This window comes from Pogona vitticeps, chromosome 1 (genome assembly GCF_051106095.1).
Source record: "Pogona vitticeps strain Pit_001003342236 chromosome 1, PviZW2.1, whole genome shotgun sequence".
Classification (NCBI taxonomy): Eukaryota; Metazoa; Chordata; class Lepidosauria; order Squamata; family Agamidae; genus Pogona; species Pogona vitticeps.
This window is the reverse complement of record NC_135783.1, coordinates 303,772,659-303,787,872: the sequence shown is the minus strand read 5'-3', so window position 1 is coordinate 303,787,872 and position 15,214 is coordinate 303,772,659. Positions and strand designations below refer to the sequence as shown.

At 41.1% G+C, this 15,214-nt stretch overlaps 1 protein-coding gene across 2 annotated transcripts in view; it reads right to left on the bottom strand.

Moving 5' to 3' along the window:
* Positions 1–14,113, bottom strand: part of PLCB2 (phospholipase C beta 2) — an 82,509-nt gene extending 68,396 nt beyond the window's left edge. For both annotated transcript variants that reach the window (XM_020795775.3, XM_072986278.2), the window contains exon 1: positions 13,708–14,113. In XM_020795775.3, the coding sequence (XP_020651434.3) occupies positions 13,708–13,791 (84 nt within the window). In that variant the 5' untranslated portion in view covers positions 13,792–14,113. The remainder of the gene's footprint in view (positions 1–13,707) is intronic.
* Positions 14,114–15,214: the final 1,101 nt, after the last annotated feature.

Below are 15,214 nucleotides of genomic sequence, written 5' to 3'. Positions count from 1 at the left end.
CGATCTTTAATCAGTGGTAGCCTGGCTGAGGTCTATGCCGAGATGCCTGAGGAACTGATGAAAGATTTTGCAGAGTTTAAAAAACTGGTGTTTGCAAGACATGGGATAAATGCGGAACAGCTGAGGCAAAGATTTAGGTCAATCACCAAGAAGCCAGAGCAGACTTTTACCCAAGTGGGGGCCCAATTGGTGAGGCTGCTTGAGAAATGGCTATCTCAGGAGGGGACAGAGACCTTTCAACAGCTTAAAGATTTGATAGCGCTGGAACAGTTCTATTCAGTCCTGCATGGGGAATTGAAATTCCAGGTGAGGGAAAGGAAACCAAAATCTGTGGTAGAAGCAGCCGAGATCGCAGATTTTATTTCGCAAATAAGAAAGCCCTTGGGTGAGGGGAAATCTGTAGGTAAACCCAAAGAAACCTACAGCAAGTACTCTCAGGGACCAGGGAAAAGCCAGCAAGGGGGAGGGGCCCATGGTGAAGGGAAGCCCTCAGACATGAAACTAAGACCTCAGATTTTGGAGGGAAAACCAAAACAAGATGAGAGAGAATCAAAATACACCAGAAAATGTTATTTCTGTCAGGGAAAGGGCCATCTAATCTCAGAGTGTGAGAAATTAAAGCAGCTAAAAGGAATTGTGCCTCAGGATTCTAGTGGAACCAAGCCAAAAGCTGTGTTCTGTGTCCAGAAAGAGCAAGGCTCATTGTCACTGAGGGAGCCTGCTGCCATGGCTACTCAATCTGGAACAGCTACATCTGCTGATCAGGCTAAGGAAAATGGTCCTCTTGTGGAGGTCAAGCGATGCTTGCTCGTGAGAACAGATTCTCAATTGTTTGAGACAGCAGGGGTGGATGTAGGAATACTTGACCGTCAGTATCGGGGGCTGCGGGACACTTGTTCTCAGGTGACCCTGTGCCATCCAGATATTATTCCTAGGGAATATGTAATCCCAAATGAGAGCATGAAAGTGGCAGGGATTGAGGGGCAGATAATCTCACTGCCAGTCGCGGAGGTACCTGTCAACTTTCAAGGCTGGAGGGGAGTTTGGCGGCTAGCGATTTCATCGACTCTGCCAGCAGCCGTGCTCGTGGGAAATGACCTGGCTGAACATGTGAAACGGGTGCTAGTGATTACACGCTCACAAGCCACCACGGGGACAGTTCAGGGGGGTAATGATGAGCCAGAGACGGAAGCAGGTGGGGGGAGTTCAGAAGCTGTGGTGGAAACCTTAACCACAGACAGCAGATTTGGACAAGAGCAAAAGGCAGACGCCACTCTCCAAAAGTGTTTTGAACAGGTGACTGACGCCCAGCTAACACCTGAAACCCCAGTGATATTTCTAGAGAAAAAGGGGATTTTGTATAGAGAGACCCTGAGGAATATCTCAAAAGGGGGAGATGGGATCAGAAGTCAGCTGGTGGTACCTGAAAAGTATCGCCCCATGATCTTACAAAGGGGGCACTCTGACATGTTTGCTGCACACTTAGGGGTGAACAAAACACAGCAGAGAATCACACAGAATTTCTACTGGCCTGACATAGGGAAGCAGATCAGGGAGTTCTGTAAACAATGTGATGTGTGTCAAAGGCAGGGGAATAACCGCGACAGGACCAAAGCAAAGTTGTGCCCTTTGCCTGTGATTGACACTCCGTTCAAATGCATAGGGGTGGATATTGTGGGACCTTTGCCCAAGGCCGCAAAGAGGGGGAACAGGTTCATTCTCACAATTGTGGACCATGCCACAAGGTACCCTGAAGCCATACCCTTGACTAACATTGAAACTAACACAGTGGCAGATGCCTTGGTGGGGTATATGTCCAGGATGGGATTTGCCTCAGAAATAATCACAGATTTGGGCGCATCGTTCACATCAAAGCTCATGAAACGCTTATGGCAAATCTGTGGAATTAAGCACAAGGAAACCACTGCCTATCATCCTGAAAGTAATGGGTTAACTGAGAAGTTCAATGGGACTCTAATGCGCATGATTAGGGCTTACTTGGCAGAGAATCCAAACAATTGGGACCAGAAGCTGCAATCCCTTTTGTTTGCTTATCGATCAGTGCCACAAGCCAGTACCGGGTTCAGTCCATTTGAACTTTTATTTGGGAGAAGGGTGAAAGGGCCCCTTGATTTGATCAAACAAAATTGGGAGCAGATCACCCAGGATGACCCACAAGACGTTGTGACATACATAGACACCTTAAGGAAGGACCTAAAGAGAAACCTAGAGCTAGCAGCAGAGACCCTGCAAGCTCAAAAGGTCAGAAAGAAAGCCTGGTGTGTCCAGAGAGCCGGGGAGAGGCACTTTAACCCAGGGGAGGAAGTGCTTTGGCCTAGGCCTTGCAAAGAGAACAAACTGCAGCTGGGTAGCCCAGAAATAAAAGACTTGGGTCAGATGGTAGGGGGAGGAGTGATAAAACCCCTAGAGGCCAAAATAGAAGCTGTTCGTGATTGGCCTAGACCCAACACCAAGAAAAAAATCAAATCATTTCTTGGGTTGGTGGGCTACTGCAGAGAGTTCGTCCCGAGGTTTAGCGAGATTGCGGCTCCGCTGACCGATCTGACGAGGAAGAAGACTGATGACTGCATCCCGTGGACCTGCGACTGTGAGGAGGCGTTCCAGAGGTTGAAGGAGGCGCTCGTCCAGTATCCAGTGCTGCGGGCTCCAGACTTCGACCGGGAGTTCATCATATACACCGATGCGTCTAACAGCGGGGTAGGAGCAGTTCTGTGCCAGGAGGATGAGAATGGTGACCAGCATCCAGTGTCCTACCTGAGTAGGAAACTTCAAAAAGGTGAGAGACATTTGGCAACCGTGGAGAAGGAGTGTTTGGCCATAGTCTACGCGATCCAGAAGGCCAAGCCTTACATCTGGGGAAGACATTTTATTCTGTGCACTGACCATTCACCATTGCAATGGTTAAAGACAATGAAAACCCACAATAGCAAACTTATGAGGTGGGCTTTAAACCTACAGGACTATGACTTTGAAGTGAAGGTGGTCAGAGGGTCAGTGAACTGTGTTGCTGACGCCTTGTCAAGAAGACCTGAAGATTGAAGACGGCGAAAGAAACATGGACTATGTATATATATTGATGACAAAAAGTTAAATGTACCTGTTTTTTGAACTTGGTTTGTATGAATAAAGGTAAATTGATGTAATGTATATGGTAAATGTTTAAATGCCTAATTGATATGGTTAACTTAGAGTGTAAGTATAAGTAAGTATGGTATTGTATGTTATTATATGACTGTTTTTGTATGTTTTGGGTCCAGGTTGTTTTTTGGTGAAAAGCACCTTAGCTTTCCCCCTACAAAACAACTTATAAAGAGGGGAGGTGTTACATACAGCACTGATGTTACCTGTCTGTCATGGGTTTGGAGGGAAAGTTCCATCCTATGGGGAGTGGAAGGCGGGACATCAGGAGGAGGGGCTGTACTGTATATATATGTGATGCGTGTGTGGAGAAGTGGAGACGCTGGGATGTGACGAAGCAGCAGCTGGGAAGAAGAAGCTGGTGTGGGAGTCTGTGTGTCAGACAGGGTACTACTGTGTGTCAGAGTACCAGCCTGATAGGTTCAGGTGTCTGTTGGTTGGCCAGAACTGATAGGTTCAGGGTCTGTGCTTCAAGTTAAGGGTTCTGTGTGAACCAAACTGTATGCATGTATGAATGAGACTAAGCCACGTTACTAAATCTTATTCACCTGATCATTTTATTTTCCCTGTGTGTTGTTTTAAATAAACCTTATTCTTTTATTTGTTTGAAAATCCATCCCTGGTCTGTGTGACTTCTTACAGGGAATGGTTGGTGGCAGCTTAGTTAACGTGTGGCAGGTCCCAGTAGGTCTGGGTTTGTCACAATAGGCACTTGAGGTGTGATGTTCAGGACCATGGGAACATACCCTCACATTCTTTCCCCTCCCCTGATCCCTCTGAATGTACATGAGATGCATGAGATTAGCACTAGATCCTCATATCATCTTATTGTTAGGTCCTCACTGTTATTATTTCCTGAATTTGTAGCCCATAAAAGGATTGGCAGAGGTGGTTGACAGAACCTGGCCTTAAGGAAGGAGAAGGAGGAAGAGGGGGGGAGCTCTTATCATCCACAACAGACTTGGAGAAGGAGAATTGGGTGGAATCGAGAACCAGCTATTACTGTGACAGGGCTCCTAGATGGGCAAATGGGTCTGCCTCTTTGAGAATAAAGGGCAAGGGCACTGGGGATCACCCAGCCTTGGCACCTACAGCAGATCCTCCAGAAACATGACAAACTTTTGGGACATGGGTACCTGCATCAGCTGGGCACTAAATAGTGTTAGTGAGCTGGGATAAGGTCTGCAAACAAGACCCCAGCCCCTGACTGGAAATGCTGGTGGCCCAGAAGATAAAACTTGGGTGCAGCTAAAAACTGAGAGCAACTTTGGACTGTCAAGATGAGAAGAACTGGATGCCCCACTTATCCTTGCACCTTCCCCATCTCTAATAGAAGCCTATACTAGCAGCAACAAGAGTCTGGAGTTCATTGAGCCTATGGCTGAGGAAACCCTCTCAGGCACCCTCACTTGGTCAGAGTGTGCCACAACATTTCATTGTTCTGACGTATCCTCTGGATAAGACACTACTGTTAAGGCAACGTTTGGAGAAACACAATGGTGTCCAAATGACAAGAGAGAACTTTGCCTCCTATTAAATTTATATGCAAAACATATAGACAACAAGAGAGTTCTAGATCAAACCAAAGATACCCGGTGTGCTGTAGTGGATAGAGTGACAGGCTAGAACTTTGGAGACCAGGGTTGAAATCCCCACTTGGCCATGGAAACCAGCAGGGTCGATGGAAATGATAAAACTATTCCTTAAATATCTCAAAACCCTATTAGGGTTGCTTTAAGTTGGTTCCAACTTGATGGCGCACAGCACAGTTCAAATGAACCCTGAGCTCTCACTAGAGACTAAAATAACTAAACTGAAACTATCATATATCATATCATATATATCATAAGAGGACAAGACTCAGTGGAAAAGACTGTAATGCTAGGAAGAATAAAAGCAATAAGGGAAAAAAAAGGAAGACGTAACATGAGGTCAAATGACTCAGTAAAGGAAGCTTCAGCCTTTTGTTTATAAGATCTGAGCAGGGTTGTTAATGCTAAGATTTCTGGGGCGTTATTTATTCATGGAGTCACCATAATTTGGAAATGACTGGATGGCAAATCACAATACAACATTGCTGCATTTTGGATAAAACCTAGGCTTGAATACAGATGTCCCTACAGCTGCCTTCGATGTCTCTTAGAGGCCAGCATGTAGGTATCTTCATCACTGGCCCTTCACTGGAGATGAAAAGGCAAGCAATAAGAGAACAAATAACAAAACTATTTTCTTTATGAAAGGAGAGATAAAATTCAGGTGGAAAGGATCAGCAGATAGCTGCTTGCACAGGCAGACAAAATACAGGTGCCCATGTGGTTGGCTGTCAGTCTAGCACACACACAACATTCATTACTTCATATGCTAAATTGCTGTTATCCCAATTGACCTTAGTTTAAGTTCTACATCAGTCGATTATTTTCTGGACCTGACTTATCTCCAGTATATGAACCTAGGTACAGCTTAGTAGGAAATATTTCTGTAATTAAAGAAGTACAAACATGCTGCAATTCGTCTCAAGAAAAGTCTTGCATTTTTCTTACTCTTGTCTACTATCCTGCCCTATTTCTTTCATTATCTGAATATCCTTTTTTAAAAAAAAAAAGGAAAGGAAACACCACTGCTTTACACTAGGGATGCACAATGTGTACAAAGTATAGAGAATTCCTCTGGGCCTGCAGGTACACAGACAAATCTCAGGTTGCATATCACTGAAGTCAAATGCTTAGTTTTTGTGAGCGAGATGTATTTATTTATTTATTTAACTTATATGCCACCCACTCTACCCAAAGGTCTCTGGGTGGCTTACAACAATTAAAATTCAATTAAAATACAATAAAAGATAAAATGATTAAAATACAATTAAAATCGATACTCTAAAAATAGCCTTCAGGACCCACAGTTGATGTTATTTCAATTAAAAGCCTTCTGGAACAGGAAGGTTTTGACCTGGCGCCGAAATGTCATCAACGTCGGCGCCAGACGAATCTCAGTTGGGAGGGTATTTAAATCCCAGGTACTCATTCTCAACAGGTACCAGCACTCATTGTTTGAGGAGAGGTGCCTGTATGAATATTGTGCTTCCTCCTTTACTGATCTTTCACCAGCTGCCTTGCTCTGTGGTTTCCTCAATTTGGCTGAGCCCCTTGAAAACCAAGTGAACACAATGCTAATTGACCTGGCAACCCTTGTATGCAAATCTGGACAGAGATAAGCCACCCACACCCTGAGGCACATTTGGATAAGGCTCTTTCAACTTCCCCTGCTGGATATCAGGATTTCTGGTTCCCTTCTGCTTGAAAAAAAAGCAGAGAAACACAGAGGGAACCCACACAGGCATCTTAAACCAGTTCCTCCTGTTGAATGGTGGCATTACTTTTTGCTGCTGCTTTGTACACATGGTGTACACAATCATTAGTCATCGCTTATCACAGGATCCATGACTACCCATGCTTTGGCCATCACTTTTCAAAGTGGAATTAAAGAAGCAAGAAAATGTGCCATTCATAAACTAACTTCAAAGTTGTGAATCCTTCATTGTGCCTTACTCAGTCTTAAGCAGTAAGTGGGAAGTGAGATGGGGCATCGGCATTTATTTATTTATTTATTTATTTATTTATTTATTTATTTATTTATTTATTTATTTATTTATTTATTTATTTATTTATTTATTTATTTACTTATTTACTTATTTATTTACTTATTTATTGTATTTATACCCCACCTATCTAGTCATTTCGACCACTCTAGGCTGCATGGTCACCATCATCAATGGCATTGGCATTGCAATATGCTTCTTCATCACTCAGAAAGATAAGTCATAATACATGACAAAAGGGTGTGTGTGATCCACTTAGCTAGGTGTGGAGTTTCCCTTAGAGGCCGCAGAAGCCAAGGAATGGGATTCCACACAGCTCAACAAGTCAGCTAGTTGGTGGGGATGGGAGAAATGTGATGGATCTTGTCAGCTTTGAAGGCTATATGAAGTTTCTGTATGCCTGCTTTACATTTGTGTAACTATTTGCTTTGCTCCTGGCTAGCAAAATATAGTGTTATCTTGTTGCAGTCAAAAAAAGGACTATATCACAATGTGGCAGATGAGTCAGGCAGCAAGCACTCTGGGTGGTTTGCAGCCAACTTGCAAAAACACACACACACACACACCCAAAATTTCAGGAATACAAACAAACATGTTCTTTTCTCCCCAGCACCTAAATTTAGCTGCTGAAATTGAAGAAATTGTGGGAAAATAGGAAAGTTGCCCTTTTTTGGACTATAACTCCCAACACCTGCCAGTCATCATAGACAGGGAAGATTCTGGGAGCTATAGTACAAAAGACATCAATTTTTCCAATACCTGGAAGAATTTTTCTTATGTTAGGATGCGTGCAGATTTCCGACATTGAAAACTAAATTAATTCAAAGGCAGTCCTGTTGTTTCATTTTAAAAATATGTCTCTTCCCCAAATATCTATGCACAATTTTGCATCTCACTTTAACTAGCTGGATCAGGCCTCTCATAAAACAAGCAAATGAAACAAAAAAGAAAAACAAAACAAAAACATCAAGGCATGTCCCACAAAGGAGATTGCACAAAGTAAATTCCTCCTGTCTTACAAAATGTTTTGGTACATAGTTCCATGTGTGAAAATTCTGTCCTATTAGACTCGGAACCTACAAATACACATAATGTACACCTGTTTTTAAAGTTAAGACAGTTTTCAGTGTTTACTCACCTTTAATTATTTAGTCATATTTTAATTAATATACAGTTTATTTGCTTTTCTAATGTTTAATTTATTATGATTTAAATTCTATTCTTTTAATATTGTAAACCACCTTGGACCTATAAGGCGGCCTATAAAACAAACAAACAAACAAACAAACAAACAAACAGTCTTTACTGGGGGCACATGAAGATTTTGTTTCTGTGGCAGTAGCAGACAAACCTATGCAATGTGAAGATCAAATATTAGCACAGATGTCACAGTGTCACCAAACTGTTGGTCACAGAACAATCACCCTCAGAACAATTATTCAAATGGATTGCCAGCATGTCTGCTGGATTTTACTGGGCATTTGCTTATTTGTGGGTTTTTTCCTTGTTTGTTTGCTACTGATATTTCAGTTTTTTTAAATTGATATCAAAGTGGTGCCTCCAGAGTAGAAGGATTTGCCAACAGGGCACTATAGTTGATTTTGTATTTTTGCAGTTATTTTTTTAAAAATACATTTCAGAAAACAATTTTGTCCCTTCTTTCAAACCAAACATGCTCTCAGGTTCAGAATGGCTTTCAGATGGATGAAAAACAACATCAAGGTAGTCCCCACCTTCTGCTTTACAATCTAAAGACATGACACAAAAGGAAAAACAGGAGGAAGGGCAGAGGAAAATGAGCAAAATCCAGCACCAGTTTTTGAAGAATCACAGTTCTTATTTATAGACATCCTTCAGTCTCAAGAGACTATGGTAGCGTGCTGTGTATGGAGGACTTCGACGCTGTATGCGAAGCTGGAGTGTTCTCTCCAAAGCACAAAGCCTGGGTAAAGTAATATGCAGGATAGGCTGTTACCCAAGCAGCAAATCTCCCCTCTCCACATCACTGAAATAGTCCAATGGAAAGGCAAGAGCCAATACAATTGGTTCCAGCGATGTAGCAGGAGTTGCCAGAATGACACGAACTGTCTCTGGGACTCTGGCTCCGGATTTTGCCTCAAGGTTAAGTCCAGAAGATGGAAACTATTCAGGGAGAGAGGGAGCCAGAAGGAGCTTCTCTTTCAGCAGAATTATTGGATACTCTCTGCTTTCCAACTCTGTCTGCAGACTTATGAAATGCTACCACAAAGTGAAAACTATTTAATGTACTGTATATGTTATTGAACAACATCCAGAGATTTCTGGTTTTAAAGGATACCTTATAAATTGCCTGAATTAATTAATAAACAACCAGACTTTCCAGCTTGCTAATTAGCAAGCAAACATATGCTGATGTTTGGAACTGGAGAAGGAAAGGGAGCGTATATGGAGCTGACCTCTGATCAGCCTCATTTGCTCTGAAATTACCTGTGACATTCAGAAGTACTGAACTGCACAGCACCATAAAGAAAGTGGAGCAGGCCATGGTGGAGTCTGCTTTACAGGGACCTTCTGTTTAACCATTTGTAGCCATATGGGAATAGTCTAGCCTTGAAGAGCAAAGGTGACCAATGCTAAAACCAACACTTGCTGCTGTTTTGTCAGTGGACAGCGACAACTTGATATGGCTATTTCCTCATTACAGAGATGGATCAATCTGTGAAGTTTTGTTTCTCTTAATTTCTGAATTTTTCTAGTAATAAGTGCCATCAATTGTGGAAGTTTTTTTCCAGTCTTCAGCCAGATTAATGCTGAACTTTGAGAATGTTAAAAAAAGTTTGCACGTATTTTTATATGCACTTTTGCCAGATTATATTCATTTTTTGCCAACAGCTTTCTGTCTGCAATACATTTTGACCGTTAGTAATATACATATTTTTGTGAGCATGGTTTCCTAACATATGCATCTCTATATATTTTTTTTAATTGAAACACTATGTTGCAACATTTGGAGAAGTCAAAACTTTGCAGGATAACTTGAGTTTTGATCCGTGTAGTGATTTGCAGAAAAAATTTGAAATAAGGTAAATTCACATGCAAATACAAACCAAATTAATTTCCTCCCTATTCTCAGAGCACATTCAGATAATGACTTGCTTGAAAGCTGATTCATTGCTTTCAGATTCTAATCAGAAGCTATTCAAAGACAAGATATTAACCAGTAGGGATATTTTGTGCCAGATTTCCTCTGCTTGACAATACCAGTCATGCTGAAACTGCTATTAGATTTAGGTGCTTTGGAGAGTTGAAAATAATCCTTCAATTTAAGAAGCAATAATAACCTCAGTATTCTCATGATTTTTTTTAAAAAAACATTATATAGCTAGCTATATATTCACATGTTCAATTGGTTCATTTGAAATGCAGTGTTGCAGGAGAATATTATGGATATGCCAGATCTCCTAAAAACACAAATAAGTGGCAAGAAACTGAAATCAAGCCTGAACTCTCTCTGGAAGCCAAAATAACTAAACCAATCTATCATACTTTGGGTACACCATGAGAAGACAAGACATACTAGAAAAGACCATGACACAGGGAAAGTTGAAGGCAGCAGGGAGAAAAGTAAGTCAGAACATGAGATGGGGTGACTCAATAAAGGAAACCAGTTTTGCATTTGCAAGACTTAAGCAGGGCTGTTAACAATGAGACCTTTTAGAGGTCATAGACTCATAGGATCACCATAAACAGGGAGTGACTTGAGGACATATGACAAAAACATCCCTAAATGGTTTTGTCATTTAAGAAACAGTAAGCTTTCTTTTTACCTTACAAGTACCAGAATCTAGAATAGTAAATCATATTCAGTAGTTACAAGCTCTCTGCTGTGTCCTATTAGAAACTGTAAAATAATTCTAATAGGGCTAGCCTCAATCAGTCTTTCACTTTTTACTGAATGTCTCCCAGGTTTAAAAGCCTACAAAGTCTTAAACTTACTATGTGACTTTAGGTCCGATGCTCTCTTTCAACCTCACAGAGTTGATGTTGTAATAAATGGGGAAGGAGAAAACATGTACACATTCTTGAATTAATGGGTGGAAAAGTGGGGTATAAAAAAAGGAAATGATCATCATGGTTGTTGTGGTTTTTTCGGGCTCTTTGGCCGTGTTCTGAAGGCTGTCCTTCCTAACATTTTGCCAGTCTCTGTGGCCGGCATCTTCAGAGGACAGCACTCTGTGCTCTGGTGTAATTGGCTTGGGAGTGCAGTATTTGCAGAAATGATCATCAATTGAAACGTTGATTAAGTTACAAAGTGCATTAGACACATACAACTTACAATGGCTCGCTTTAACCCACCCAGGCTCATTTTAACAACCAATTCAATGTAGCTGACACAAAACCCCTTCACAGCGCCAAAACTCACTTTTGTGGTCACTATGACCATAGCTGTAAACTGGCACATTTGTATCACCTACAAGGTGATATAACTTCCACAAGGAAGTGGAGATGAATGGAGAAGACAGAAAGAAGACTGTAGAGGTTAGAGGGAGACACCCCAAAAGTAATCTAAAAAGAAGAACTATGAAGGAGAAAACAATTGCAGCCAAATAAACAAAGCAAGCCCCAGCAAAAGAGATGGCAGGTGGGAGACAGGGGAAAAAAAGAAGCAAAATGTATTTTATAAGAGATGAGAATTCTTCAGGAACCATGACCTTTTAAAAATTGAGCCTAATGGGAAAATAGGGCTGGACTCACAACAGTTCCCTTTAAAACCATAATTAGGTGACCAATTAGATTGTAGGTGCATGTGAAGGGGATGGTCTATTGTGTTTAAAACCCTAGGTTTGCTTTGGGAGTTAATCTGTGAAAATTAGAAGCAAACTTGTGGCTGGAATTTTTCACTTTTATTCTGGTAAGGCATTCAGAGTAGGAATGTGCTGTAAATTTAAAAACCAAGTTAAATTAACTTATTTTTTATTTTAAAAAACACATTCAAAACAAACATAACTAAATTAGATTATTTCCTTTTTTTTAACAAGTTACTTAATGTGCTAACTCCTTTCCACTGATTTCTGCTTTTCTGGATATTACCAGTTGCTGCTGCAGTGCTAACATACCAGATCCCCTGATCAGAGCATTTGCTGCAAACCTAATTATTTATTTAAAACATTTTACACTGTTCCAGGGTTGGGGTGGGGGAAGCTCCTGGAGCAACAAAGCTACTGTGAGTAACACTCAGTCATTTCCTGCAGGTGCATAATTTTAAAAGATGAAGGGAAAAGGGAAAGGAAGGGAGAAAAGAGGGCAAAACTAAGGTTGCTGACATGGCCTTTCTTCGCACTTCATCTTCCTCTACTGTTCCCTACTATAATATTTTTAATTTTGGAAACTAAGCCCCGCTTCACACAAGCTGGCATGTTTTTTGAACCATAGGAAAAGTCCCTCTTCCACACCGACAGTGTTTCATATCTGAAACAGATATACAGAAATATACAGAGAGACCAGATAGAGTTTTGGACTAGTCTCAGGAGACCAGAGTTCAAATCTCTCTCTTTTTTTGGCCATGGAAATTCACGGAGGATTGCAATGGTAACCTACCCCATGAACATCTCATATACCACAAAAATGCTATAGGAGTCACCATTAGTCAGAAGCAACTTGATGGCACATAAGACAAATTCTCTGAAAAGATTCATATTAAATTAAACACACACACACACACACACACACACACACACACACACACACAGAGGTATCAGAGATCTAAAGAGAATTGGGGAAAGATGGTACTTTATATACATCTTTGATTTCTAAAAGAGAAATCATGGGATATTCAATGTTAACAGTCTCATATTTTCTGTGAAGGAAGTCCTAATGATTTTTGATGGTAAAATATAGACACTTTGCTTCACACCTTACTTTACTTGAAAGTTATATAACTTCTAGGGCTGCCATAGCATACACTCATAAAAATACATGAAACTTTCAGTATACCTCCTTCCAAAACCATGAAAAGTGTTTTTAATCAACTTGTTAAATTGATTCACCAGAGCACAGACAGAGTTCTGACTCCTGTCCTCTGAAGATGCTGGCCACAGAGACTGGCGAAATGTTAGGAAGAACAACCCTCAGAACATGGCCAAACAGCCTAAAAAACCTACAACAATCATCAGATTCTGGCCGTGAAAGCCTTTGAGAATACACATTGATTCACCTTCGTTTTTCTTAGGGCAGTCAAGCCTTATGTTTGCTTATGCTAACGATGGACGGCATGCTGCAGTATGTCTGGGGCTACCATCAGAACCTCTTTGATATACTGAATGGAAAGGCTCCATTCAGAGTTCATAGCTAACTAAGTAGTTAGATATCATTTCTTTCTCCACAGTCCATAAGGATACCTGCTACAGAATGACTGGAATAGCTGGAATGCACCACACAATCCAATGTTGCACAAACTGACTTGTAAGCCTAGCACAATTATAGAGTCATTGAATTTTTGTTTCTTTCCACTCTTGATTCCCTTCATCTATTGCCCTCCGATGTTGAAGGAGATGTTTATTAAGGCACACACTGGGAGAGAAGTTCCAGTCTTCCTTTCCTGCTTCTTGGAGCAGAGTTTAGCTAGAGGGATCCATTCTGCCTGAGGGAGCCTGAGAGTTTATCCCTCAAAAGGCTGAGCCATTATTTGCTCTTTTGGCACCTGGAGCGAGCACCATTGTCTCCCACCACCCACTCTGCTGTGAAGGTGGATGCAATCCCCCCCCCCAATGAAGGAAGTGGAGGAGAATGTGGCATGTCCCCCAACAAAACTGAAAGGCTTAAACAACAACAACAAATAAGGCTGAGTTTCCAAGACATGGCAGTAGATTCACCTCCAGATACCTCAGTGTCCCTGGAGCAAAGCTTGAGTTCTCCACCCTATTTATATAATTTAAAAAACCATGCAAAGTCAATGTGAAGGCTACAATACTTACATCGTCCCATTTAATAAAGCGTTCACCTTTCTTCATGTATTCCTTGACTTCAGGGGGAATCAGGATAGGGGAAAGCACAGACATTTTAGCTTTCAAGACTTTTCCGTGAAATGTGGAACTCTCTTGTCACTGGCTGCGTTCCTTCTGTCTTCTCAGCCTCCTCCTCCTCCTCCTCTCATGGGACTCTCTTGGCTACTTCAGGATACAAACATGCTTTACAGAGCAGAGAAAATGCTGGGAAGGCTCCAAAAGATGAATGCATGGGCCCTGATCTGCATAGCAAATGATGGCTTTATGAAACAAACCAGAGATTGTGGGGTGGGCAAATGCGAGCTGATTAATAGCCTGCTCTTCCTTAGAACGCTTCTGAAACCCCACGAACGGCTTCCTGTTATTAACTTCCTTGTAGATGCTTCTGCTTCTCCAATTTGCTGATTCATAAAGCATTTCAAAAGGGACCCAAAAAGAAAAAAAAAGAATGCCTACTTGTGTTTTGGCAACATTTCCCATCTTACAAATTATGTGAAAGGTATTATTTATGTGCCAGACACATTATTTTACACACACACACACACATGCATATATCTTCAGCAGAGAAAAGTCTGAGGTAAAACATCTTTTCACAAGGGTCACTAAGAGTAGTAGCTAAATATTTCATGTTCTTAAGTTGAATGAGAGCTTGTGCGAACTAGAATGCACCATGTAAACAAGGCTGTGTTTTGGCTTTTCCTATGATATACCAAAATCTAATACCTCCTGATAGTATCTTCTCGTAGAGCTTCTGACATATTTTCTTATGCTGGTTTTCCTTTTACTGATATATTGATAGTTTGTCAAATGAAGACTCCAGTGTTTTAACTCTGAAAAGCTGTGGTTTGCCACTATATTCACCTTGCCACACAGCACATGTCCACTGTGATGGTAATATTTTTTTCCTATATCATCACAGCACACAGACCATGACAGCTGGACAGTGATGAAATTCAGAAGTTTCCCAATTCCCACATATCATTTACTTGTTGATTGCCTAGCATGGGCAAAGGGAAAGGAGAACCTGAGGGTTAATTTTTCCTGAAAAATTTTAAGCAGTTAGTAAAGAAGGCTATTGGAAGGGTCAACTAGGATGCAGCTTGAGCATTAGCATGCACACGCACATAAACAAGAAACACAAAACAAAAGAAAAGCAAAAATAAAGACATTGTGGCACCTTAAAGACATACTGCTATATTTTCATATAAGTTTTCATTGAACATACCCACTTCAGAATACAGAGACTACAAGATAAACATCCACAAAAGGCTCTAAGATAAAGGGACAGTGGCTTTCGGTTGCATTTCATACCTAGTAATCATTACTAGGTGTAAAATGCAAGCAAAAACCATTGTCCTTTATTGATCTTACGAAGTGGACATGTTCCGCAAAAACTTGCATTAAAATATAACAGTTGTTAAAAGTGCCACAATGTCTTGTTTTTGTTTTACTCTCTCTCTCTCTCTCTCTCTCTCTC